The following is a 26,692-nucleotide window of genomic DNA, read 5'->3' as shown; positions in this document are numbered from 1 at the left end:
CACCTGGGAAGGCGTAGCCATTCCAATGGGGCTAAGACACTGGTCCTTGATATGGGCATGGCCATGTCAACAATACACATTCCCTCAGGACTTCACTGGCTTTCCTACAGGCTGGGTTTTATAAAGCAGCAAGAAAGAGCATTGAACTAGGTCACACCAACACATGTAAAGGTTAGAACATTCTTGTCTTCATTAAAGACAAATTATAGAGGATTAAGACAGGGAGATTCATTCTGAGGCTGGAGGACTGAAAATTATGTAAAAACCTTCAAACAGGGTTTTGTGGTTTTTTTCTCTTTCTTTCTTCCTTCCTTTCTTTCTTCTTTTTTTTTTTTAAGTAGAAACCTTTTTAAATTGCTCAGTATTCATTCCTTCTGAGGACTTCTGTTCCACACCAATCAGATGTACTCTATTTATAATCTGAAATTTGAGCATTATACAACTTCTAACTTGATTGTTCCTGCTTTAATAATTGACACCAAATTGTAGCCTCTACTTGAATGGGTTCCAAGCCACTTCTCTAAGTTACCGACAGATTCTGTGAGTTTCTAAGTCTTTCAATAATTCCCTTGTTTATTGGGCAGAGTAAGCAGATTCTCGTATACACGCATACAAGGAATGTCTGACCAGAATCTCACACTCCTCCTACAGGACACATAAAACCAGAAGGCATTCATCAGAGATGTAGGGTTAGTGGAAATATTTAACAAGAGAACCCTTGGTTTTAGAGCTGGTTACATATTAAGGCGATTACTACATTGAGGAGGGGCTCTCATTATATGGTAATAGAAGTGTTCCTCCACTTAAAAACAAAACAAAAACAAAAAACCCAAAACCCAGCTCATCTGTTCAGTTTAGACTCAACTGGTAGATCCAGTTATTGAGTTGATTGGACCAGAAGAGTTCTGACCTAGTCAGTGATCAGTCATTTGGTGGATTATCTGATGTCACTCTTGGAGAAGAATTGGAGGAAGTAGGTCACTGTGCATGTGCTCCTGAGCATATAGCTTGTTCCTGGCTACTTCCTGCCTCTCCCTCTGCTTTCTGGCCACAGTGAGTCAGGGGCTCTGCTCTAGCAGCACCACCGCCTAGAGCCATGGTGTTCTGCCTCACCAGAGGCTCTTGTGTGCCTGTCACAGCAATGAAGCCCTGATGAACATTCATGTGCCTGTCACAGCAATGAAGTCTTGATGAACACAACCCTGGAAAATCCAGTATGGGCTCCATCTTGATATATTCTTGGACTAATCCCTAATCTCTTAGCTTCCTTCATGGGGCTAATAATAGTACTTGCCTCAAACAAATGTTTTAAAAGTAAATGTATTAATAGATGTTAAGTACTGAGAGTAACTCATACAAGTAATGGCCCATTTATATTAGCTTATAACCATAAAACAAGTTTCTGAGACATGGACAAGAAATCAAAACCAACAACACAAACCAGGTATTTTATTCAACTAATTACCAGACAATGAAGTACTAAGAAGTATAACTTAACAGGCATTTACAACTTAAATATTATAACAAGGACTTAAATGAAATCAAATTCTTCAACTATATCAGAGTTCTGTATCAGAAAAAAGATCAGTACAAAATCACCGAAATACTTCACTCAAGGAATCTTCTCTGCTGTAAACACTTGAGAAGCCTGTTTTCTGGCCTTGAAAAAGAATTGGGAAGAAAACAGCCTGTGAATTATAATCTAGAAATTAATTACATATGCTACATTATCATTCTTTTAATTTGTTATTTTATCTGTGCACACGTGCGTGCACCCATGCACAGAGCTCAGAGCACACCTACAGAAGTCAGATCTCTTAATCCCAGGTGGACCCTGAGGTTAGAGTTTGTCAGGCTTGGCAGTAAGTACCTTTGACTGCCGAGCCATCTTGTCAACCCTGTAGTTTATCATCTTAATGCAGAAAATAAAACCTGGATTTTTTTCTTCAAGTTAACAATGAAAAGTCCCAGTGGAAAATTATGGCCTAAAACTTAAAAAATGAGTACTACATATTTTAAAAGTCAAGTCATAAAGAAACTTCTAGATAAAGACAAAATAGAATGAAACAGAATGTTATGCACTGTGTTACGACTATGTCAAATGTGCAAATGCTAGCTCACAAAGAAATCTAGATGGGAGGAGGTGTGAGGAACACCAGGGGACCAAAGAAGCGAAAAGGAAGACAGAGCAATGAGCAAAGAACCTTTGAAAAACTTGGCTACTTCGTTAGCACCCTAACCACGTCTCTTCAAAAATCCTTTAATCCCACCACTCAGAAGGCAGAGGCAAGTGGATCTCTGTGAGTTCAAGGTGGGCCTGGTTTACATCGTGAGTTCCAGGACAGCAGAGCTACAGAGTGAGACTCTGTCTCAAAAGCAAAAACAAAAACAACAACAACAAAATCCTTATTTATTATGAGTTAGTATTCCAGCCTTGGGGTGAGCAAGAGTCAGTTTTCTTTCAGGGTGTGGCCCCTGGTAGGTTGACCATGTTCCAGTGGCTGGTCTCATACCCAGGACTATATGAGCACAAACTGGACTCTGTGTGTGTGGTGGAGGTGGATCTAGGAGGAGTTGGGGGAATAGAGGGAGGAAAACATGATCAAAATATATTATATACAAATAAAAAATTCTTACAGAGTTAGAAAAATATTAAAAGAAAATAGAAAATTTCATTCACTGTGCTGCTTCCAAATTTGGGTTACAAACTAAAGCATATTAAACTAAGCTAAACTTAACCAATTTGGTTAAATCAAATTCAAAGTAGTGGGATAACATAATAAAAAACTAAGAATGTAGTGAGGCAAATTAACAACCATCATCAAGATGTGAAAAGGAGCAAGGCATGGTATTAAACACCAATAATCCAGGAGGCTGAGGTAAGAGAATGAAGAGTTCACAGTTAACCTCGGCTACACAGTGAGTTCAAGACCGGCCTGGGCCACATGAAACCTTGTCTCAAAAGTTGGAAAAAAATTTTTTTAAGTGAAAATAGGGTGCTAGAAAACTGCTCAGTGTTGAGAATGCTGTTCTTACAGAAGATGTAAGCTCAGTTCCCAGCACCCACACTGGGCAGCTCACGGCCACCAGTAACTCTAGCCACAGTGGCTCTAATGCCATCGTCTGATGCCTTCTGATGCCATCTTATATTCTGGTATAACTCGAGTGTGGTGTGCACACAGGCACACACACAAATACAAAAATAAGATCTTCTTAAAATTGAGGATATGGCTAATGGCTATTATGGACATGTTTATTTATTTTTTAAGTAACCTTAATTAGAAGGTATTTATTCCTTCAACTAATAAGCGCTTAAACATCTAGACAGGTCTGGAATAAACAACTACTCAAAATATACTCACAGCAAACATCTTAAGATAGTGTCAAGAACAGAACAAGTTTTGAATGTCAACCTCTGTTTGTGAATAACAGTAAACAATTATTAGAATATCGTAACAACAGGGCCAGTGGAATGGCTCAGTAGGTAAAGGCGCTTCCTGCCAAACCTAATAAACTGAATTTAAGGCCTGGGACTCACTCACACGGTAAAAGGAGAGAAACAACTTCCAAATGCTGTCCTCTTGCCTGCCTGCACACACACCCACACACCCCCCCACACACATACACACACACCCACATACCACACACAAGTTTAAAAATAATAAAAAATAAGTGTAATTTAAAATTATGAATAAGGCGGGACATGGTGGTATACACCTTTAATTTCAGCACTTGGGAAGCAGAGGTAGGCCAGTCTCTGTGATTTCTGAGGACAGTCTGGTCTATATAATGAGTCCCAGGTCAGCCACCTGCCTCAAAAAAAATTTTCTTTTGAAAAAAAAAAACCAGAACCCCAGAACCACGAGTGGGCTGATGGGGTGGGAGGGAAGCAGAAAAGGCGGCAGTGGTGAGAATAATCAGAATGTCTTGTATACATGTATGAAATACCAAAAAGAAAAGAGAAATAATTTAGTAAAACTTAGTAAAAAGTATCAGAACTTGGGCTAGAGAGATAGATGGCTAGATCCCTTCAAGAGTCAACACAGAGCCGAGCACTGATGAACTGCCCACACTGCAGGTCTGACTTTACCACTCATTATAAGTGTCCTCATTTATAACATGGGAACGATAACCATTTACCTTACAGTGATGTCATGTACACTGATATATGTAAGCGCTTAGGATGCTGATAATTCTTAAAGGCACAGCTACTGTCTAACAAGCCCTTAATCCCCAAGGAACAAAGTCAAAAGTAAAGAACAGAAAAAACATGTTTGGTATTCTAACAGCAACAGTGACCCACTTTCCAAAACTGGAAACATAAAAGCCAGCTAAGATGTTGTTCACCTGGAGCCCATGGCAACACCTGACCACCACTACACTCTCAAAAGTTACTGTGCACTGGTAAGCAAGCATCAGGACACTTGAGAAGAATTAAAACGAACCCTCACTTTATCTGGCCAAGCTAGCAATAGGATTACAAAGGAGACTGCAATTGGGGATTAGAGACATTGCAAAGAAATCTTCTAAAGCATAATTAAATGGAGTAACCCAGCAAGCAACCCTGGTTATTTCTATTTCAAGGTGAGCTGAGATGAGCTAGCTCCTGTCTCAAATGTTACTCCTTTCCCTTTGATCCTGTTCTTTCCCAAGTCCCTCTCAAGCCCTGTTTCGTCTTTAGAGGGAAACAAATATGAGGTCCTCAAATAAGCACTCTTTCTAATTTTCTCATAAAATTTCCAGACCTCAGGCTGGAGCTGTGCTCGATGGTTATGAGGACAGTGTGCTCTTGCAGGAGGCCCAAATGAATTTCCCAGAACCCACATGCAGCAGCTCACAACCACCTGTAACTCCAGTTCCATGGGATCTAATGCCCTCTTCTGGCTTCCCTGAGAGCTACACTCCATGTACAATCTCCCACACAGACATACACAAATACATGCAATTAAAAATAAAATAAAATATAACATCTTTACAATCTGGGATCTTATGCATTTTCTAGGCTTGGTGTGCTATGATGTAGTTGCAGCTCACAACCTCAGTGGAGGTGTTCTAATGCCTAGAAATTCTTCAGTAATTCGGAATTCATCACATAACTACAAAGGATAAAGGCAACAGTTGTTCTAGAACTGAGTATAATCAGAAGATAAAAGGATAAAATACAGCTTCAGAATCAAAATTTAATAATCAATAAGACCACCTGAGTTAGGTTATAGATTGTTTTTAGAACACATTATTGCTAATGATCACTTACCTGACATCAAAAATTAAAATTATAAAATTAAATTTTTTATGAAGATGAGTTCAGCAACTAAATGACATTGAGGTATCATCTAAATTTAAAAATGGCCATCCCCAAAATTCAGTGATGTTACAGACAAATGTATTTGTCATCTCATGAAATAGAATGAGTTGTGAGGAGGTAAAAAGAGATAACGTTGATTTTAACTAAAAATTTTTTTTTTTTGGTTTTTCGAGACAGAAAATTTTAAGCCACTTCATCCAATACTGAGATACTTACAACTTTCTCCTCTGGCGAAAGAATGCCCTCTACGGCTACTATCTGGTACTGCTTATGTTTTAGATTTCCCACAGATTTCCGCAGCTGCCTGAGACTACCAGCCTCTATGTCTTGTTTTAACAGTTTCTGCATTTCTCGGGACGGACATCCAGGATCAAATATTAGTAAACACAATGTTCGGTTTTTTTTCTCTTCAATTCCAACAATTGTTCGACTGTGACCTAGTCAAAGTATAAGTAACAGTTAATATATTACATCTATTACTACACACACACACACACACACACACACACACATACACATTTGCAGTCTCTGTGTGGGCTCCTGTGTGTTCAGAACACACACACACACACACACTTGCACGTTTAAATAAGTGCAGTCTAGAAAGGCTCAACATGGTGACGAGTTGGTAAAGACAGGAAGAAGGCCAGGGATGAATATGAGAACAGTGAACCAGAAAAAGGCCACAGGAAGTGCCAAGGCTCCAAGAGCTGTGTTACCCAAGAACGTATTAGAACTACAAGCAGCTCTGACATTTGGTCACAACAGCCCCTCCCAGCCCGTCACCTCCACTATTACAATCCTGCCCTGCCCTTAAGCAACAGTCACTCTGCTATCTTAAAAGTGACGTTTCTGTGTGATCTACTAACCCTGGTGCTGGAGATAGACAGGAGGTTTAGATGTACACACAACCTTTGGGTTCCCTTCCCGCTCTGAAGAATAATAGTTCAGTATCCACTCAAATAAGCGAGGGTGTGTACCCGAAGGACCAGTTGGCTTGTGAAAATCAATAATGCGGCACCTAAACAATTGACAAAGCAGATAATTTAGAGACAATTTCTGCATAAATGTAAATATCCTAACAACAACAACAAAAAAACTTAATTCAGAACCAATTTATGTATCCATTACTTCGCTATGAAGAAAAAAGTAAATATAATTTTTACTCTTATTTAGAAAAACTATCATTTTGTGGGGAAAACAATTATTCCAATCCCCACTCATGTTAAGACTGATGGATGAGCTAAGGGTTACAAAGATTTCCTAACACGGAAAGTCTCCCTGCACAGCAAATGAGGGCCATGCTGGACTTTGAAAACCCACGTGCTAGAGTCTAGGACACAGTCACTTTTGGTCTACTGTCTCTATCCCTGATCATCAACTAGAAACTGACTCTGGAGCTGGTGAGATGATGGTTCCATGAGGAAAAGTGTTTGCTCTGCAAGCCTGGTGACCTGGTGACCTGCATCCCTGGAACCCACATCAGGGAGGAAGGAGAGGCCAACTCCACACATTTGTCTATGACCTCCACATGCACACTCCAACACATACATAATAACAAAAAACTCGGGAACTTAGAGAAATCGCTCAGTGCTTAAAAGCACATACTACTCTTGCAGAAGACCCACATCTGGTCACAACTGGCTGTTAACTCCAGCTCTCGGGGATCCAAAGGCACCTGCACTCATGTGCACATATACACAAACAGGCAGTATACATATAACTTAATAGTAAAATAGCAATTTTTAAGGCTCATTAAAAAAGAAAACTGACTCCTAGCAAAATTTTTTTATACCTAGCTAATTTATAACAGTGCAAACACAGAAATAGATCAGGTTTTTGTAATTTTTTTAAAAGAAAAAAAGAATCTGAATTCTGATTTTAATCCTCAGTTATTTCTTTACATTAAAAGCATTCTAAATACTTTCCAGAAATAAATATAAAAATATTCTGAATACATTCAATTTTCTTCAATTCCAGTTACAGACAATACTGGTGAAGAGCATAAAAAAATGTGTGAGTTCACACCTTCATATCCATGTATCTCCTGCTTGGCCTCAGACTATGGTGGTATACTTCTTTTAAATGGAGTCATCTTGAATAAATGAGGTTGTTGAAGTAGGCTCACTTCTATGTTACTCAAAAAATATTTTATAAAGTGTAACCAAAAGCATTTAATAGCTTGATTATTTTAAGTCCCAGCATAAACAATGCATCCTTGTCTCTCACGGCAATGAAACCTCAAAAATATTCAGAACTGTTAATAGTTTCCACCATAGTTTGTATGTGAAATGTCCCTTGTAGGCTCCTGTCAGACTTGGTCCTCAGCTGGTAGTGCTATCTGGGAAAGTTGTGGAAACTGCAGGAGGTGGAGCCTTGCTGGAGGAAGCAGATCACTGGAGGCATGCCCTGAACCTTGACAGCAGGTTCCCATTTCCTGTTGAAGCTCTGCTTCCTGACTGCCAATGCAATGTGACAGCCAGTCTACTTCCTGTTCTATGCCTTCCCCATCTCCCCACCACGATGGACTGTATCTTTTGAAACGTGAGCCAAAATAAACCCTTTCTCACTTAAGTTGCTTTGGTCAGCATATTTTATCACAGCATGGAAAAAATAGCCAAGGTACTTAATTTTAGTCAATACTAAATTTAATGCCGGTAATTTGCAAATGAATATAATAATATTAACTGGAGTTAGCAGGTACATACTTTACTCTCAGTGAGGTCAGAAGTGTATAAATCTCACATGCTCCAATCCAGGCCTTTGTTCCCTGTAATTTGTTGTTAAGTTGACAGGCTCCCTGAGGATCAAAACCTTCCTTCCATGCATCTTCAATCATGGACTGAATTTTTGGAATACAAGGAATTGACATACCTGAAATTATGTAAGCCAACAAGTCACAAGGCCAGGTACTAATAAGCTGAACAATAATATCACGTAGTAACATATATTCCACTAAGAACCCACAAGAGTTTCTATGACACTTATTCATAATACCCTCTGTATATTATAAACTCGGAGGATAACAGTACTTTACATACCTTTCAAGCAGTCACCATACGCATCATTTTGTAGTAATGATGAAAGCAGCATCTGGAAATTTCTATAACCACAACCCCAACCTTTGTCCCCAAAAGATGAGTGAAAGTGATCCACCACTGTAGAGAGCCACACACACCTCACATCTGTGGCAGTGTTCTGATAATATCTATGGAGGGCTTCAATAATTCCTAAAATAGGAGAGATTTAGAATACTTAGGAAGATTCGTTATCACCATTACATGGCTGCTTACATCTAACATCAGCCTCAAGCTCCACAAAAAACCCTACCAACTCTACTTTAAATTCATCTTCTCACTGCTACAACCCTAGCTCATGTTCTCACTGTGCCCACAACCCAAGTTTTCTAACACTAAAATGGCACTCCCTGCACTGAACTGAAGTTGTCTGCATCTTTAAGCTCTTCAATTGCAAAGCCCAGGACACAAAAGCACCTCCACAGAATGAATACTCTTCTTGTCTTTCCATTTGTTACATGCACCACTGCAGCTTGCGAAGACTTGTTAATCTGTTTCCATCTAAAGTATGTATCTCCTGAGAGGCTACAGCATCAGTACCAATCCTCAGCACATAAAGCTTATGCCAGGGTCCTCCATCTGACCTCCATTTTTTATTCTTCTGGACATAATTTTGTTTGTGATCTCACAATGAAATATCCTGCCTATGAGTTTTAATTTAACTTCAGTATTGTACTTTGTATATATAACAGGATAGTAAGTGCTAACCAAAGAGAGATAAATGGGACAATATCCCTAGAAATATGGCCCTAGACTAGAGTGCTAGAATTTCATTAAGCAAGGTATTTGGACAAGTTTTACATATGATTCTTCCCTTTAGAATATTTTTCCATTTAGAATTCTAAAAAACCTATAAGGACCAAACATCATCTTCAAGTTACCTTCTTCTGACTCTTAAAAACAACCAGTGCATTTATTTTTTCTTGACCCTACTTCTCCAGTCATACTTTGTCACAGCAGAACATTACAGTTCTTTGTGTACGTTTTGCCTCCTTTAAAAACTTGAAGCTAATGGGCAGTGATGACTTTTCTGTGGTTCATGCTTTCTCATGGTATGTGGCATGAAAAAAGAGAAGTCATTATATGTATTTTATTTGAATGGAATACACTGAAATATGTCTTTAGGGAGACAAGTAAAAAACAAAACAATAAATCAAAACAATCCTTTAACCAATAGCTGTAGCTATGCCACTATCATGAAGAGCAGAAGTCAGATATCAATCTTAGAAAATATACACTTAAACAAGACTCACATTCAAGACAAAGAAGAATGAAATGACTTGTGACTGAGTATTGAGTTTACACATGGAGAAAAAAATGATGAAATGACATGGAACAGGCACTCTCAGAACAGAAAGATACATGTTGACTCAGATGAGATCAAGATTTAAGACAGTCCTTTAAGAATAAAAAGGGGAAAACCTAAAAGAATAAAGTAATATATGTTCAAGTATACTCTGGCATGCATATTACATATAAGACAGAAATACCTCATTTCCTGGTAACTTTTGTCTTAGCAATGATATCATACAACCACATTAAAGAAAATTTTTTTCTTATAACAAGTATTTTTTATTCCTAAATTTCCTTAGATGTTTTTTTTAAAAAAGCTACATCTTGTTAAATTATATTTTATTGTTAAAATTAACAAGGCTGTAAATATGTAAAGGGGTATTAAATAATGACTGATCTAATAGACACTTGTATAATTCACAAAAACATAAAAATCTTTGCCATGGATTTTTGGCATGGAAAGATGGTTCAGCAGAAAAGGACATTTGCTACTCTTATAAAAGACGTGAGTTCAGTTCCTAGTGCCCACGCTGGGCAGCTCAAACACACTGTAACACAAACTCCAGGGGATCTGACACCTTTACAGGGAAAACAGACTCAATAAATGATATTATAGAAACTAGTTCTGTCATATATAAGTGCTGGCAAACATAACATTGATCCTTCGATTCCCACCCTGACCCCTTAATAAACCAATACTAGGTAGATTAAAAATAAAAATATAGGGACTGTAGAACTGTCTCACGGATACTCTTCCAGAGGACCCAGATTCAATTCCTAGCACCCATGTAGTGGCTAAAACCATTGGTAACTCCACTTCTAGAGGATCTGATGCACAATTTTGGCCCATGTGGGCACCAGGCACTAAGCAGTGCACAGATATACATGCAGGTGAAACTTCTACACCTGTAATATATTTTTAAAATAAAAATATAAATAGCATATTTAAAGAATGCACATTTGTGATCTTTAAAGAAACCCTTCCATCTTATTAAGACAAACAGAACACACACAATCAAGACAACAACTGACAGATCTGTGTGTGGTAGCTCATTCCTGCAATCCCAGCACTTAGAAGGATGAGGCAGAGGTTTGCTAAGAGTCTAAGGATAGCCAGGGCTAACAAGTGAATTCCAGCCTGTGCTACCGAGCCTCAAACTTCCCTCCAAAAAACATGAGAAATATGATTATATTCAAATTTAAAACTTCTACCTAAAGATCCATATACAGGTCTGGCACAGTGGTACATGGCTTTAATCATAAAACTTGGGAGGCAGAGATAGGTGGATCTCTGTGAGTTCAAGACCAGCTGGTCTACAAAGCCAGGTTGCAAGACAAAATGGGCTATATAATAAGATCATGTCTTTAAAAATAAATAAATAAATCACACACACACACACACACACACACACACACACACACACACACACACACATCTCCATCCCCTAGATCTGGAGTTACAGACTGTGGTGAGCTACCATGTGGGTATGGGGAGTTGAACTGGGTTCTCTCTAAGAGCAAAAAGTCCTCTAAACTACTGAGCCATCTCTCTAGCCCTGTGAGATCATGCCTTTAAAAAAAAGATCTAGTCATGGAATGCAACTGCTTCCACATAAACTGTGTTAGTACCTTAGTAAACATAAAAAAACATAATTGGAAAAAAAAAGCCACTCACCAGAGAAAGAGACATACCATCTTGAATAAGGCAGATCTGATTGTTAATACTAGCTAGCCCTACAGCTAGTGGACAATGCAAGTCCTAGACAAGTTACACACACTGTAAATATCAAGTACATAAGAATATTCATTTGGGCCCAGAAGAAACAATGTATACACTGCTTTTAGTATCCAAAAATGTAATGAGCAACAGGGTGGCCATGACACACGAGGCTATTGAGCATTTGAACTGTAGCTTATCTAACTGAAATGTGCTGTAAAGCAGTAAATATAAAAAAAATTGGAAGACTATACAAAGAGTGTAAAACATTTCAATTAATAGTTCTTGTGAGATGAGCATGGTAACTATTACACTATGGAAAAACCCCTCTTCATACTGACAATATGTTGAAATCATGCTGTAGATACTAGGTTTAAACTATTAGAAGGTGGGATTTAGACTTAGGACAGTTCAATAGGAATTTTCTTAAACTTCACTGCAAAAGCAACACGTTGAGTAGAAACCACACTTTGACTGTTGAAGTGTTCCTGAACTATGGATAGGTATGAAGTAAGCTACTTTCCACAGAGTGCTTCCAGTCAGTCACCACATTAGGAAGGTAACTGCAGAATGAGCAATGTAACATCTTTTTTTTTTTCCAGACAGGGTTTCTCTGTGTAGCTTTGTACCTTTCCTGAAACTCGTTTTGTAGACCAGGCTGGCCTCGAACTCACAGATATCTGCCTGCCTCTGCCTCCCGGGTGCTGGGATTAAAGGTGTGCGCCACCACCGCCCGGGTGAACAGTGTAACATCTTGGGAAGCTATTGTGTCCAGTAGGCTAGGTATATACAAAATGCAATTTTAACTTATAATATTTTCAACTTGAAATGGATTTATCAAAACATAATCTACCATAAATTGAAATGCTTCTCTAATTTTATGGGGCTTTTTTTCCCTTTAATGTGTCTCTAAGAGATGTAAAATTCTGTGGGTGGCTTACATTATGTTTTTGTAATGTGTTCAGACAAAAAATAATTTAAGCTAACGGTTCAGTGACATGACTGCTTTGGGGTAACCAGGCACTTTCTGACTGGATTAAAGGTGTATCTACAAGAGCAAAGTCTGGTTTGGTGATGTAACCACTGCCAAAAGCCCCCTGGGTAGGGAACTCACCAGCCCTGGTAGGAAAGCAAGTTTTGCCAAACTGACATGCTATGCTATTGACCTGTCTTCTAAATGTTTATATTTACATCCATAGATTAGTGTTTGGTAGTGGGTGTCAGTAACTAGGCAAAGAACTGACTATTTCCTCTTCAGTCCTAGATGGGATACCTACATCAACCCCTCCAAGGCTCAGCAAACATCAAGGAAGGGGGATTGAGAAACAGAAGAGCTGTCTCCCAGGCATGGCAGGGTTGGGGGCTTTCCAACTAAGCAGCAGTGACGATTGCAACAGTACTGAGCTTGCCAACACCCTGTCACAGAGGAGAGAGGCGCTCACAAGGACCCACCCTTCTCTGAGGATTTACAGACATTAACCCATTGCTAGCTGGGAGCTCGTAAGGCCCCTCCCCTCCCTCAGATCTATAGGAAGCTGATGGTTCCTGGGGGTTGGAGAGTGGTGAAACTCACATCTTTTCCCTGACCCATGCTGTGTAAATAACCCTTTATCTATGTCCCTATACGTAACCCTTACCCAAAACTAAGTAAACCTAACAAACAGATTAAAAAAACACCTGGAAGCAGATGTGGGAGGGGGTCAAGGGGTCGTGGTAAACACAGGCTGGGAAAGGAATAAAGGGTGCAGCAGGAGTAGGAGGACCAAAGAGGGTGGTGGGGTGGTGGGGGGTGTCACCAAAATATATTACATACCTGTATGAAAATATCATAATGAAACATATTACATATAATTAATATATGCTAATAAAAATGTTTTTTAAAAACCCTAAAGGTTCATTCCCCATTGCTGTTAGTTAACACAATAGAAACTAAATTATTATTATTATTTTTTTTTTTTTTAAGATTTATTTATTTATTATGTATACAGCATGTATGACTGCAGGCCAGAAGAGGGCACCAGGTCTCATTACAGATGGTTGTGAGCCACCATGTGGTTGCTGGGAATTGAACTCAGGACCTCTGGAAGAGCAGTCAGTGCTCTTAACCTCTGAGCCATCTCTCCAGTCCGAAACTAAATTATTTTAAGTGACTTATTTACTATAAAAATAGAAGTTTAGTTTTAAACTTTTTGGAAAAAAGTGTGAACATACAATCTCACCTGAAACTATCTAAATAAACTGTTGACTGAAAATTCAGCAAACTCGAGTGATAGATGCAGTGGTGTATGCAATATGAAACTGCAGCTTGGAGTTTTAAGCACTCACCGGAAGTTTTTGTTTTTCCATCATCAATACCAACAGCTATTGATTCCATCATGTCGGCTTTTCTGCTATGAAATTCAGAGGGATGCATTCTTCCCCTGCTTACTTCTCTCTCCATATGCCACAGCTGCTGTTGTCTGTAACCTCCAGAGTTATCCAAACCATACTGCCGCTATTGAACAGAAAAGCAAATAACTTAGTTTTGTGCCCCCCGTACTTCAACCAAATGGAAACTTACAACTGGTTTTTAATTTTTGGAAATGTACATTGAAATAGTCTGGTTTATGAATTTTTCATACAAGTAACTGTAAAGATTTTTATGAAAATTAAACCATACATCCATAACTTAATAATTAGATATTTCTCTGTAAGCTTTTGTAGCTCTTATAAATAATTAGTTGCTTTCCTGGTAGTATAGGAATGAAAGACCCATCTTTCTGCTAAAGGTCTTGTGAAAGGCAAAATTGTAAAGATACAGCTGGTAAAGGGACCAACTCTAATTCCCAGAGTCCCATTTTACCCACAAATCACTCAATCATGCTACAGAGTAAATGGGCTGTGTTTGTGCAAAATGGACTGAGACTCAAACACATAAACTGCCTTTATGAATAAGCTTCCTGAGGTCCAAACAACTTACAAAGCTACACCTGTGTCACGGTTAATCTTTGATTATCAGGGTTGAAGGGACTTAAATTCACTATAGAAGCACTTCAGGGCATGTCTGTGAATCTGTCTAGATTGAGCTAATAGAGACAGGAAACCCACCCTAAACACGACACCATCCCTTGTAATTCACAGACTGAATAAAAAGGATCAAGATGTTCGCTCATCTGTCCCTGCGTCCTGGCTGTGAATGTCACGTGACCAGCAGCCACACCTTCCTCAGCCTGTTCATAGAAAGCCACCTTCCCTAAGGTGCTTCTCATCCGTTATTTGAGCAAAGCACCAAGTGAGGTGTAGGAACGCTGAAGGAGTGGGCGTCTACTGGAGGAAACAACTACAGAGTTCTCAGGTCTCCGGAACCTGTCTGAGGGGCACTGTGGAAGAGTTTGGAACTTCAGGCTCAAAAAGCCCTAGAATACTGTAAGCAGGGCGTAAGGGGCCATTCTGATAGAATGGGAAGACCAGAATGCCAGGAAAAATGTAGAGTGGAGGATTGGCTGGCTCAGGAGGTTTCGGAGGCAGACTGGGCTAGAAGCCATTCAGGATATCTTCTGGCAAAGAATTCAGCTTCATCCTGCTTGTGTGCTAAGAACTTGACTCAAGTTGAAGGAGTCATGAACCGGTAAGGACAAGACAGCATTCAGACTGCATCATGATTACAGCTTATCCCTTATGTAGGTCTACTGTAGAGCACAAGGTAGACAGAGCGCTGGAAAAACGAAGTGGTAAGGAAAAGTGTTAGCTCAAAGTTACAGACAAAACAGGTATGAAAGCAGCTGCAGGTGAGATAGCTCCGTGGGTGAAGACATTTGCTTCTGAAACCTGATTATCTGACTTCAGAACCTCACACCCTATGTTGGAAGGAGAGAACCAACTCCCAGAAGTTTGCCTCTAACTTCCACATGCTTGCCATGGCATGTGTACACTCATACCCACAAATAACTTTTATTTTTTAAGCAGCAGTTAATTGTTGTGGTGATCTGAATGAGAATGGCCCCATAGGCTCTACGTTTGAAGACTTGGTCCCCAGTTAGTGGAACCGTATGGGAAAGATGAGGAGGTGTAGTCTTGTTGGAGTAGGGATGGCTTTGTTGAAGGAAGTGTGTCACTTGGGGTATACTTTCAGGTTTCAAAAGTCTATGCCAGGTCCAGGCTCTCCCTCTGCCTGCTGCCTGCTGATCAAGGTGAATTCCCACTCTTAGTCTTCCTGCCTCTGCCATACTCCCCACCACGATAATGGACTAACCCTCTGAAACTGTAAACAAGACCCCACTTAGATGCTTTCTTTTATAAGAGTTGCCTTGGTATGGTGTCTCTTCACAGCAATACAGTAGTAACTAAGATAACTGTTACAGAGACAAGCACATTAAGAGAGAAATGTGCCCTGAGACAACAGGAAAGATTCTTTACTTATATCCACTAAAGGCTCTATCTAATGAAAAGAAAGGCAATTCATTCCAAAGGAGAGGGCCTAAACTGAGAATGCCACTGAAGGGTTCCCTAATCAAAAACCATCATGTAGGAAAGTGTTTTCCCATGGTTGACACTCAAGGTCAGATGCCAACTATGGTCCAAGGGGCCAGGCTCCATCCCAAGAAAGTAACAGAATTTGAGTGTTGTCAAAGTGGTGATTTTGCAGGCATGAATGATACGAGACTCACTGGGTCTTGCACCATGGGTCTAGAGAGCCACTGAGGCCATGAGTGTGTGGCGGGGTCCTCCCACAGCAGTCACAGCAAGAAGGCCCCAAGAGGTCAGTGGGTAAAGCTGTGAAGGTAAAGCATAAGTTGTAATAGAGATCCTAGGATGCTGGAGATGACAGAGCCACAGGACATCTACTGAGGAAAGCTGTAGGCAGAGTGAAATGGTCCAAAAGAAAGGCTATTTGTGTTAGAGGCAGCAGAGCGAGAGAGGCAGGACTACCCAAGCCCTCTGGAGCCCAGTGAGTCCATCACGAGGCCCAGATGCCTAACATGGAGCTGCAGGTTTTGGTGCTTGGTCTGCTGGGCTGTGTTTTGCTTTGGTCTGATATTTCTTTTGCTATGTCCCTATTCTTCCTTTATGGAGTCAGAACATCTATTCTGTACCATCATATGGTAGAGGCACGAAACTTGTTTTGTAATATTAGAGAGGCTTACAGTTCAGAGATTGTGTGAGCCTCACAAAAGATTCTGTGCTTTGACTTTTGAACAGTACTGTATTAGAGACTATACGATCTTCTGAAGTAAAAATGAATGCATTGTACATTATGAGATAGCATGAAACTTTTTTTTTTTTTTTGTAATGTTATAGGAATTTCCAGTTAAGACAGTGCCTGAAGCTGGGCAGTGGTAGCACACATTTTTAATCCCAGCACTCAGGAGGCAGAGGCAGGTGGATCTCTGTGAGTTCTAGGCCAGCCTGGTCTACAGAGCGAGATCCCATCCAGGACAGGCTCCAAGTCTATACAGAGAAACCCTGTCTCAAAAAAAAAAGACAGTGCCTCCTGAGTGTGCTAAGAGACTCCGTACTTACACTTTCGAACAGTCCTGACATTATTAAAGACTATGGGGACTTTTGAGGTTGGACTGATGGATAGTCACAGGAGACAAGTGGTGGAAAACTATGGTTTAAAAATGATGTGTTTGGGTGTCAAGTTGACAAATGGCAGAGTTGCAGTGTTTTGACTGTCAACTTGAGGAGATTTAGAATCAGCAGGAAGAGCTGCTGGAATGACCCAGTGTGTAAAAGTGTTTACCATGCCAGGCTGATGACCTGAATTAGATCTTTGAAACCCATAGTGGAGGGAGAGAACTGATTCCCAAGGGTGTTCTCTGATTTCCACGTGTGCTTTATGGCACTGGGCACAGGAACACACACACACACACACACACACACACACACACACACACACACACACACACGCGTAAAAACAAAAATCACCATGAAAACAACCCCGGGGAATGAATGTGAGATAGCTTATAGATTTGGTTAATTGAAGTGGGAAACCCATTTTGAATGTGTACAGCACCATCATCCTATGGGTTGGGGTTCCAGACTGAATACAAAGGACAAAGTGAACTGAGACCTGTAACCATTTTCTTGCTTCCTTGACTGTGGATGCAGTGTGAGCACCCATTCCTCCTGCCATGTCTTGCTGCTCTAACAGACTGCATCCCCCCCAACTGTAAGGCTCCCTCCTTTATGCTGCTTCTTGTCAGGCATCTGATCACAGCAACAAGTAACTAACACAGTAACAAAACTCCTTAAATGTTAGGGACTTTCTTATTGCTGATACTCAAAAGGCACTGTACCCAAACAACAGGCCGTGTTTTGAATAACTATGTCCCAGACCAAGGTGCTGTTTGGGGAGGTTGTGGACGTGTGGAAAGCTGTGCTTCCCTGGCAAAAGGAGGCCATCAAGGAGCAGGCTCGGTTCCTGTCACATCTGGTCCACCGTCATGTGAATGGTCTTTCCATGTGTTTCCTATCATGATGGTCAGACACTGTGAGTCCAGATTAGTTATCCCTCCCTTAAGTTGTTAATGTAGACAACCATGGCTGCGGTGCTGTAGAACTAGTGTGGACGGCAAGAAAAAGACTTAGAAAAAACAATTCTTCTCATTCATCTGAATTCTGATATGAAAAGCAGTTTGCAAATAAATGAAGAACTAGTGAACTGTGAGGTGGTCAAAATCCTAAATTATAAATGAATAACTAATGAATTGTGAGGTGGTAAAAACCCTAAGATCTTCCAAAACTCATTTCAAGGAAAAATAGTCATGAATAAGATGTCTGAGAGAGAGAAAAAAAAAAGCCTTTCAGATGTATGTAAATCTGGGAACATTTTCAGATCTATTCACTCACAAACCCTTTATATTTATACTAGTCTATTAACACATACAAATGACATTTAAAAACTCTACAAGCATTATCAGTACAAATAGCCATAGTCCACAAATTAGAAATGAAAAAGAAGAAACATGCATTAAAATTTTTAATGCATTAAAAATCCTCAGATGCTGCAAGTTTAATCCAATAGTTACTACACTCACATAAGGAAAATGTGCCCTCAAACATCATGAAACACCAACCTCTGAACATTCATTAAATAAAAATGTCTGAAATTATGAGCTGCCATGTGGGTGCTGGGAACCAAACCTGGGTCCTCTAGAACAGTAGCCAGTGCTCTTAACCTCTGAGCCATCTCTCCAATCCAGAAATTGTGATCTTTAAGGGAATTTAAGACTAAGGAGAGATACATAATAATTTTAAGTAAACAGACAGGCGGATTCTTAGTACACTATCATGATCTGCCCCTCATTTACATAGTTTTACATGAACATTTTTCTACCTAATCTTTGTCTAATCTGGGGCAAATCACTAAACTCTTTACTTTGATTCTTCATTTAAACACAGGAAAGAAAGAAAAAAGAAAACAACAAACCCCTGTGTGTTTTCTGTGAACATTTTCACATATTTTACCTGAAATGATTATTCTAGTATCTGAACAGATGGTACACTGCTTTGTTTTGTTTGGGGATTTTTTGGAGATGGGTCCCAGGCTGGTCTCAAACTCAAGAGATTCATTCATGTTCCTCTGTCTCCCTAACACTGGGACTAAAGGCATGTGCCACATAGTCAAGAATGGATACAACTTATTTATTTATTTATCTTTTAAATTTTTTTGTGTGTGTATATATGTGTGTGACTGTGAAGGTAAGAAGAAGAAATGGGATCACCTGGAGCTAGAATTATAAGCAGTTATAATTCTACAACTCTTATAACTGTCCTCTGCCGGAGCAGCAAGCATTCCTAATTGCTAAGCCATCTCTCCAGCTTTGGAGAATAGCTACTTTTAAGTGAGCCCCCCCCACCCCAACAAACTATAAAGTACACAGATACAAGCAGTTTTTACATAACATGGACAGGCTAGGTAGAAATCTTTTTGGCTGTGAATCTTATCTGTTAATGGTAGAGCCATATCTCCAGATATAGGTTGACATCTCAAAAGCTTATTTGGGAAATAAGAACTCTACTCAGTAAAACTGTTACTAATCTTTGTACCTGCAGCTTCTGGAACTCTTCCCTTTCTTGTCTTGATTCTTCAGATTTCCTCTTCCTGTCTTCCTCTTGCTGAAGCTGGTGAGCTAATTCTCGGTCACTAGAACACTGGACTGTGTCCATGCCTGTTAGAGAGTAACAACCAATATTCACTCAGTGCTCAGGCGGTAACAAGCACTTCTCATTAACTAACTGAGTTGATCTTCCTGACAACATTAGGAAGTATTATCTGCTGAGAAAAAAAAAAAGTTGAAAAGTTAAGTGACACTTTTCATTGATGCCTCTGAATACAACTAATGGAGATTCATTTTTTTAAAGAAATTATAAAGAGAGAAAGAAGAAAGTAATAAAGAATTACAAACTATATATTCACTACCTCCAACTATTTCATTATAGTTAGTTTTACCCAAACAAGATGAGTAATTTTACAGCATAATGACTTGTTTACTCTCTCCCAGTGAAACTCAGATTCTTTTCTCAGTAGCTTCAGCATAGTATCTTGTTTCTTAGATTCCTTTATTTTTTCAGGGTTCTCCAGTAAAACAGGGCTGAGGGTAAGACAGAAACACCACACACAGGCACACAGACACAGAAATACACACACACACACACACACACACACACACACACACACACACACACACACACACACACACACACGAGCCAGAATGAGACAGAGAGAACATCACTAAACATCATGAGTTATGAGGGTATTGGGCCACATGAAGATACTAGTGAAAAGTTCCTGATAGCCAGAGACAGAGAAGTCAGACCAAGAAGTTGGAAATGCCAGAACCAGTTTGGAAAGGACAGGGAGCCCAATCTGAGGTCAAAGGCTCAAGATTTCTGGTAGGGATGCTCACAAGAGTCCCAGAGTCAAAGGACACACATGAACACATACACAATTTAAAAAAGAGAGAACATAAGACAAATTTTGTAAAGTCATTATTAAACAGATAAGTAATTTTAGATGCCAGGCAACCAACTGAACATACATATCAAGACTTTCAGGTTACTGCTGTATAACAGTTTCCTTGAGATTGAAACATTTCATCATGCAGGGTAGCTCTTTAAGAAAAATAGCGGCAGGAAATCCCTGAAACTGACCAGATTTGCTAGGCCCCTCCCTGCCAGAGTAAGCAACAAAAGCCGAGGGTCCCCCTCAGATAGAAGGGAGCCAAGCTGCAAAGATTCAGTGAGCGGAGCACAGGTGTAAATAAGACTCAGACCAGACCAGCAGCCTGAAAAAGCAGAACCCAGCTGAGCTGTCTAGGAGAGGGTTAGACCCACTGAATCTCTTGGAAAGGGCACTCTCTAACCTGGTGAGCTGCCTGCAGGCTGTGTGCAGTGTGCTCCAGCTTTTGGGAGCTGTCCCACATGACAGGGATGCAGCCGTCTTTCAGTCATTTCTGCTCTTGTAAGTAACTCCTCACCCATGCTCATGTTGAGCAACTCCAATAAAACTCACTGACCCGCCAAACTGAACATTGGTAGTATCACTACTACCATGGTCTGTCATAGACAGATTCCCTATCTGGGGTAAGTAGACATGTGTGTTGTGTCTTCCCTGGGAAAGTTTTGTCACACAATAGCTACAAGACTCACATAAATTCATGTAGTTTTTAAAAATTGGCAGCTTCTTAGTTCAAAATTTTTGCTGGCTAAATGCTAACTTCATTACTTCAAACCAGTGAAAGAATGGCCTCACCTTGTCAATAAAAACTTCAAAATGGCAAACGATTTACAAAGCATTATCTTAAATGGTGAACCCTCTACATGTCAAGTAAAACCTTGGTTTGAATGTTGTCTCCACAGTCTCCACAGTTCATCCTTTACAACTTTTCTGTAAGACATCTTCAGGGAAAGCAGTGCAGCTACATAAGAATTATGTAAAGAACAGCTCCACTTTTAAACAGTATGGCTTTTTTCACTGTATCGTTAACCTAAAAGAAATGTGTATTCTAGGAAGTAGAAATTAAAATACTTTTAGACATAAACATACCTTGTTGAAAGTTGCTTTCTTCTAAATGCAAGTCCACATGTTCCTGGAGAATATGGTAATTTGTACAGACGAGTCCACACATGGGACAGTCATAGAACGGTTGATGGCAGTCTGGATTAGAGACACAGATAGGCTCATTTAATTTGTAGATCTTTTAAACTTTTCATCCCACACCAAGGACTACCTCACAACTTTATCCGATGAGTAAAATGTTTTTGTAGTTAGCATTAAACATGTCACCAGGCATAGTGGTGCACACTTTTAATCATGGCACTACGGAGGCAGAGGCAATCAGACTTCTGTACGTTAAAGCCAGGCTGGCCCACACATCAATTTCCAGGCCTGCCAAGGCTATACAGTGAGACCCTGCCTCAATAAACAAACAAACAAACAAACCAAACATATCAAAGACTTTCTACTACTTTCTAACCTTATTGTAAAAATAAAAGCTCTTTATAGTTGTATTTAAAAACTACAGCTGGGCGGTGGTGGCGCACGCCTTTAATCCCAGCACTTGGGAGGCAGAGCCAGGCGGATCTCTGTGAGTTCGAGGCCGGCCTGGGCTACTGAGTGAGTTCCAGGAAAAGGCGCAAAGCTACACAGAGAAACCCTGTCTCGAAAAAACCAAAAAAAAAAACAAACTACTTTTCTGGGGGCCAGTGAGATGGGTCAGTAGATAAAGGTGCTAGCCACCAAGACTGATGACCTGAGTTTGGTATCTGGGACCCACATGGTGAACTAACTTCTAAATGTCATCCCTTGACCTCCACACATGTGCTATGGCAAAATACAAGATACACAAACTAAAGATACGCTATTTTGAAATTAATATTTGTATTAATTTTAGAATATTGTTTGAACACTGGTGGTGCTTATGTCAGTGTTGGGTGAGTATACTGGATGGTGACAGCTAATCTGTAAGACTTGGATTTTTGGTTGTGAAACAGAGCATACAGGGATGTGAGTATGGCACAATGTGTTAAATAATGAAGTAAGTGCTTATCCGGTTCTAGAGACAAAATGAGAGATTGATAACAGTACTGAGCTCTCTTACTACTTTATAGAGAATAATATAAGAAAATAATAAACATTCACATCTGTGGTTGAAACAAGAAAAGTAGGAAGGAAAACCAAAACCAAGTGGGTAAGAATCTAGAGGGTTTGGGTGCTAACTTCCCAGTACTCATCATGAAAAGTGGTCAGCTATTGAACTCAGGTGTCCAGCACAAAGCTCAGCACTGAAGTCACCCTGCCTACTTGGGAACAGGAAATTAAAGAGATGACTCCAACAGGCCAGGACAGACAGAAGTATTGTAGCAAGACTAAAGCCTAGCTCTAACAGGTGGAGAAGAGGGGCTCCACAACAGCATAACTGACATACTTGTTATCAACACGGCCAGTATCTGCTAATGTCTGAAGTCTATTCAGATGTCCCTCTTCTACTTACCTCTCCTTCTACCTCACCACTCTGACTTCCTCTGTTCTACTAATGACAGCGGGGCTCTTTCTCACTCACAGTCACACTTCCTAGGTGAGAATCAGTGCACGGACACATTGACAATGCGTCTATAAGTTTGCAAAAGTGAATTCAATAAAAGAGCATGTACAGTGAAGAAAGTGAGAAGTCTCTATGGAGGGATATAAGTGATAACCCGGATTAACGTGAAAATGGACTACGACTTAACATCGAACAACAGTTCAACATAGTTTTCGTGGAATTTAATAAAATGGTCCTAAAAATTAAGCAAATAAGTAAGTAATGAAGAGTTGGAGAGATGCCTCAGCAGTTAAGAGCACTTGTTGCTCTTCCAAAGACCAGGAGTCAGTTCTCAGCAACCACGTTAGGGTGCTCAAAACCAGTTATAACTCTAGCTCCCTCTTCTGGACTCCAGAGGCACCTGCACATGGACACACAGACACACAGACACACAGACAGACACACAGACAGACACACACACACACACACACACACACACACACACACACACACACACACACTCATAACCCTAGCTCCCTCTTCTGGACTCCAGAGGCACCTGCACATGGACACACAGACACAGACACAGACACAATCAATAATAAAAATCTTAAAAATAAAATGAGAATGCCTAAGGAAATAATGAAAAGAACTGTCCTCTCTGATATCAATGACAGGTTAAAAATGAGTAATTAAAGAAGCAGAGTAGTAAGGAATAGCTAAGTAAATAGGAGCTGGAAGACCAGAAATGGACTCATACAGATATAATAACTTAAAAATTAGCCGGGCGGTGGTGGCGCACGCCTTTAATCCCAGCACTCGGGAGGCAGAGTCAGGCGGATCTCTGTGAGTTCGAGGCCAGCCTGGACTACCAAGTGAGTTCCAGGAAAGGCGCAAAGCTACACAGAGAAACCCTGTCTCGAAAAACCAAAAAAAAAAAAAAAAAAAAAAAAAAAAATTATTATGAATCAATATAGGAAAATTTTAGATTCCAAACTCTCACAATATACACTAGTACACGCAACATACACATAATTCAAATGAAATAAAAGTGTGAGAAATAAGAATATAAGTGGATACCTTTATTATCTCAGAGTGAAAAAATACCACTGTAGGAAACAGATGAAAAGCAAACACATCTAAAATATAAATCCTGCAAAAATTAACGGGTAAGCCATAGGGGTGGACAACAGCTTAAGTCAAGGATTACTATCGAGAATATATTTTCAAAGCAACTGAATAAGATACGTCAGAAATTGAATCTTTTGGTTTTTCGAGACAGGGTTTCTCTGTGTAGCTTTGCGCCTTTCCTGGGACTCGCTTTGGAGACCAGGCTGGCCTCGAACTCACAGAGATCCGCCTGGCTCTGCCTCCCGAGTGCTGGGATTAAAGGCGTGTGCCACCACCGCCCGGCAGAAATTGAATCTTAAAAGCACATTTGTAACAGTGAACAAGCCAACTTGATACCACAGATTAAAGTGAGACTATTGTTTTTATAACAATTTAAGTAAGTTGAACACTTTACCTTCTAATGGCGCCTCTAAGAGACCGGCATGCTTTGTCTTTACATGCATCTCCATATCTTGACTATGCCCTTCTATTTTTCCACAAAATGGACATTCGGGGAGACTGTACGTTGTCCCGTAAATTGGTCCTTGTATTACAGACAATCCAGACTGCTTCTCTGGGCTTTTCGGGTACTTTCTAGATTCGGTTATGCTCTGTGTACGAAAAGCTTCATGTTTTAAAATCCCATCTCTAGGAAGGCTTTGAGGTGAATATTTTGGAAAATTGGACGCACAGGCTGAATGGATGCTTGAATTGACTTCCATTGCATTCTGCAGGGTGGTATTCTTACTGTCTGGATTTTCATAATGTCTTGCATTTAGCTTCTCAAAGTTTCTGTCTGGTGTATTCTGCTCAAAATGAGCAGTTTCAATATGAAAACACATTTCATCGTAGTTTACACCTGACAACTTGCAAAACGGACATACAACTTCGTTTTCCATGTGAACAACGAGGTGAGCCTTCATATCTGGTTCTGAGGTCACTGTTTCTCCACATATGTCACAGGAGAGCATGGCGGGGGCATGCACCTAGACATGAAACAAAATCGTAAGTCTGACAGTGAGAGTTGAAGAAAAGCACATTTCATAAAATGATTTGGGACTCTTAGAGTGTTTGGAGCTGTATTTAGTTTTGGCAAAGAATACTTATCATTCCTTAAATGTACACAGTTAATTATAAGTCTCAACCAAAACCTCACTACAGGTTAAGCATCTCTGATCCAAAAATCCAAACTCCCAAGTGCTCCAAAATCCAAAACTTCTGAGCTCTGACATCACAAGTGGATCTAGGCCTGATCTCATGTGAGGGATGACAGTCAAAACACAGGCATGCTGAAAATATAAATATACATGTATAAATAAACATGGAAACACAAGATATACATGACACATCCGTAAATTTCATGTTTAGCCTTGTGTTTCCAAAAATTTTAGGAAAAGGATACTTATTCAACCTGTGCCTGAATTTCAAGATATCAAAGGTAATAGTAAAATTTAAAAAATGAATAAAACATTTCAATAGGGCATGGTGATGCACGCCTTTAATCCCAGCACTCCCAAGACAGAGGCAGGTGGACCTCCGTTCTTAGAGACCAGCCTGGTCAACACAGTGAGTTCCAAACCAGTCAGTGTTGCATAGTGAGACTCCATCTCACACAACGAAAACTCAAAGGGTTTGGTCCAAGAAGTAGTAAAGAAGCACATTTATTTATTAGTTGTCCATGCAAGATAAGGTTAAAAGAAAACAACAGTCTACTACTGATCAACATACTTGCATGCAGTATTAGGAGGAGGGTAAATGCACCTTAGTAACATTTCAGAGCTTTACATATGGCAAACTGAACAAACACTACAGCTACCATTTTTTTTTTTTTTACATGTATCACTTTGCATACATGGAAACCCTGGATCAGACAGGTCACGAAAGCCAGAAAGTAACGGAAGGCAAGCACACACACACTGCAGAGTCCAAAGGTAAAAGCTGAAAGGCTGTGGGAAAACAGCACTTACTCCCAGAATCTAGCAAACTGGGTTACAGACGCTGGTTTCATTATGCTAGCTAACAGCTCCTTCCTCTGAAGTCCTCTGAAGTCCTCTGAAGTCCAACGCGTCCCGAGACTTTAGATTTGATGGGCTAATGGAATGCTGACTACTTATAGGAAGGTGTTTTAAAAAAGCCAAACCAAACAAACCTTTTCAAGCAACCACACCACTTTCCTAACCAGACGATCACCTAGCGGTCAAGTATTTAATCCCAGAAAAGAAAAAGGAGGACAATTATCCCTCCCCTTCATCCAAATTCAGCTTTACAAAATCTCTCTACATCTTTTTCTTTTTCTCGTTTCTCTCCCGACAAGGAAAATAAGTGTCTGATTCTGGAAGGAAGCCAGTTCTCTTGGCACCCAGTTTCGTTTCTTACAGAGGCCGGGGCACGGCAGATAAAGGATACGCTGGGAGTGAGATAGGCCAAGGCTGGCGGAGGGCTAGCCTGGGTACTCGGTGGCGAAGGCGGTCAGGCCCGAATCTGACAAAGTTCTGCGCCAACGTCCCACCGGGCTCAGGGAACCGGATCTGCGGCTACCCGGGGCGGGCCTGGGGCCTGGGGCCCGCGGCTGCAGCGCCGCCCCTCCCCGCCGCCGCAGCCGCCACTGCCCGGCGCCGCGGCCCGCACAGCCCGCCCGAGCGAGCGCCGCGGGCCCGGCCTCCCGGGACTCGGCCCCACCGCGAAC

General features: G+C 40.4%; 1 protein-coding gene across 2 annotated transcripts; it reads right to left on the bottom strand.

The window, feature by feature from the left end:
- Nucleotides 1-1,421: 1,421 nt before the first annotated feature.
- Zup1 (zinc finger containing ubiquitin peptidase 1) lies at nt 1,422-26,578 on the bottom strand. Of its 2 annotated transcripts, XM_052751347.1 has the most exons (11): nt 26,413-26,576; nt 25,974-26,108; nt 24,422-24,992; nt 21,420-21,530; nt 19,421-19,542; nt 13,715-13,883; nt 8,344-8,532; nt 8,011-8,176; nt 6,172-6,323; nt 5,522-5,742; nt 1,422-1,660 (listed from the first exon to the last, which is right to left on the bottom strand). In XM_052751347.1, the coding sequence occupies exons 3-11, from the start codon at nt 24,975-24,977 to the stop codon at nt 1,613-1,615; spliced, it is 1,734 nt and encodes a 577-aa protein (XP_052607307.1). In that variant the 5' UTR covers nt 24,978-24,992; nt 25,974-26,108; nt 26,413-26,576; the 3' UTR covers nt 1,422-1,612. The 2 variants fall into 2 exon arrangements, with proteins under 2 accessions (XP_052607307.1, XP_052607308.1); XM_052751348.1 differs by lacking the exon at nt 1,422-1,660 and adding an exon at nt 1,675-2,564 and having other exon boundaries at nt 25,974-26,578.
- Between the last annotated feature and the right edge of the window lie 114 nt (nt 26,579-26,692).

This window comes from Peromyscus californicus, unplaced genomic scaffold (assembly GCF_007827085.1).
Source record: "Peromyscus californicus insignis strain IS unplaced genomic scaffold, ASM782708v3 Scaffold_22__1_contigs__length_63687245, whole genome shotgun sequence".
Classification (NCBI taxonomy): Eukaryota; Metazoa; Chordata; class Mammalia; order Rodentia; family Cricetidae; genus Peromyscus; species Peromyscus californicus.
Note: the sequence above shows the minus strand (reverse complement) of the source record. Positions and strands in the feature narration are given on the sequence as shown.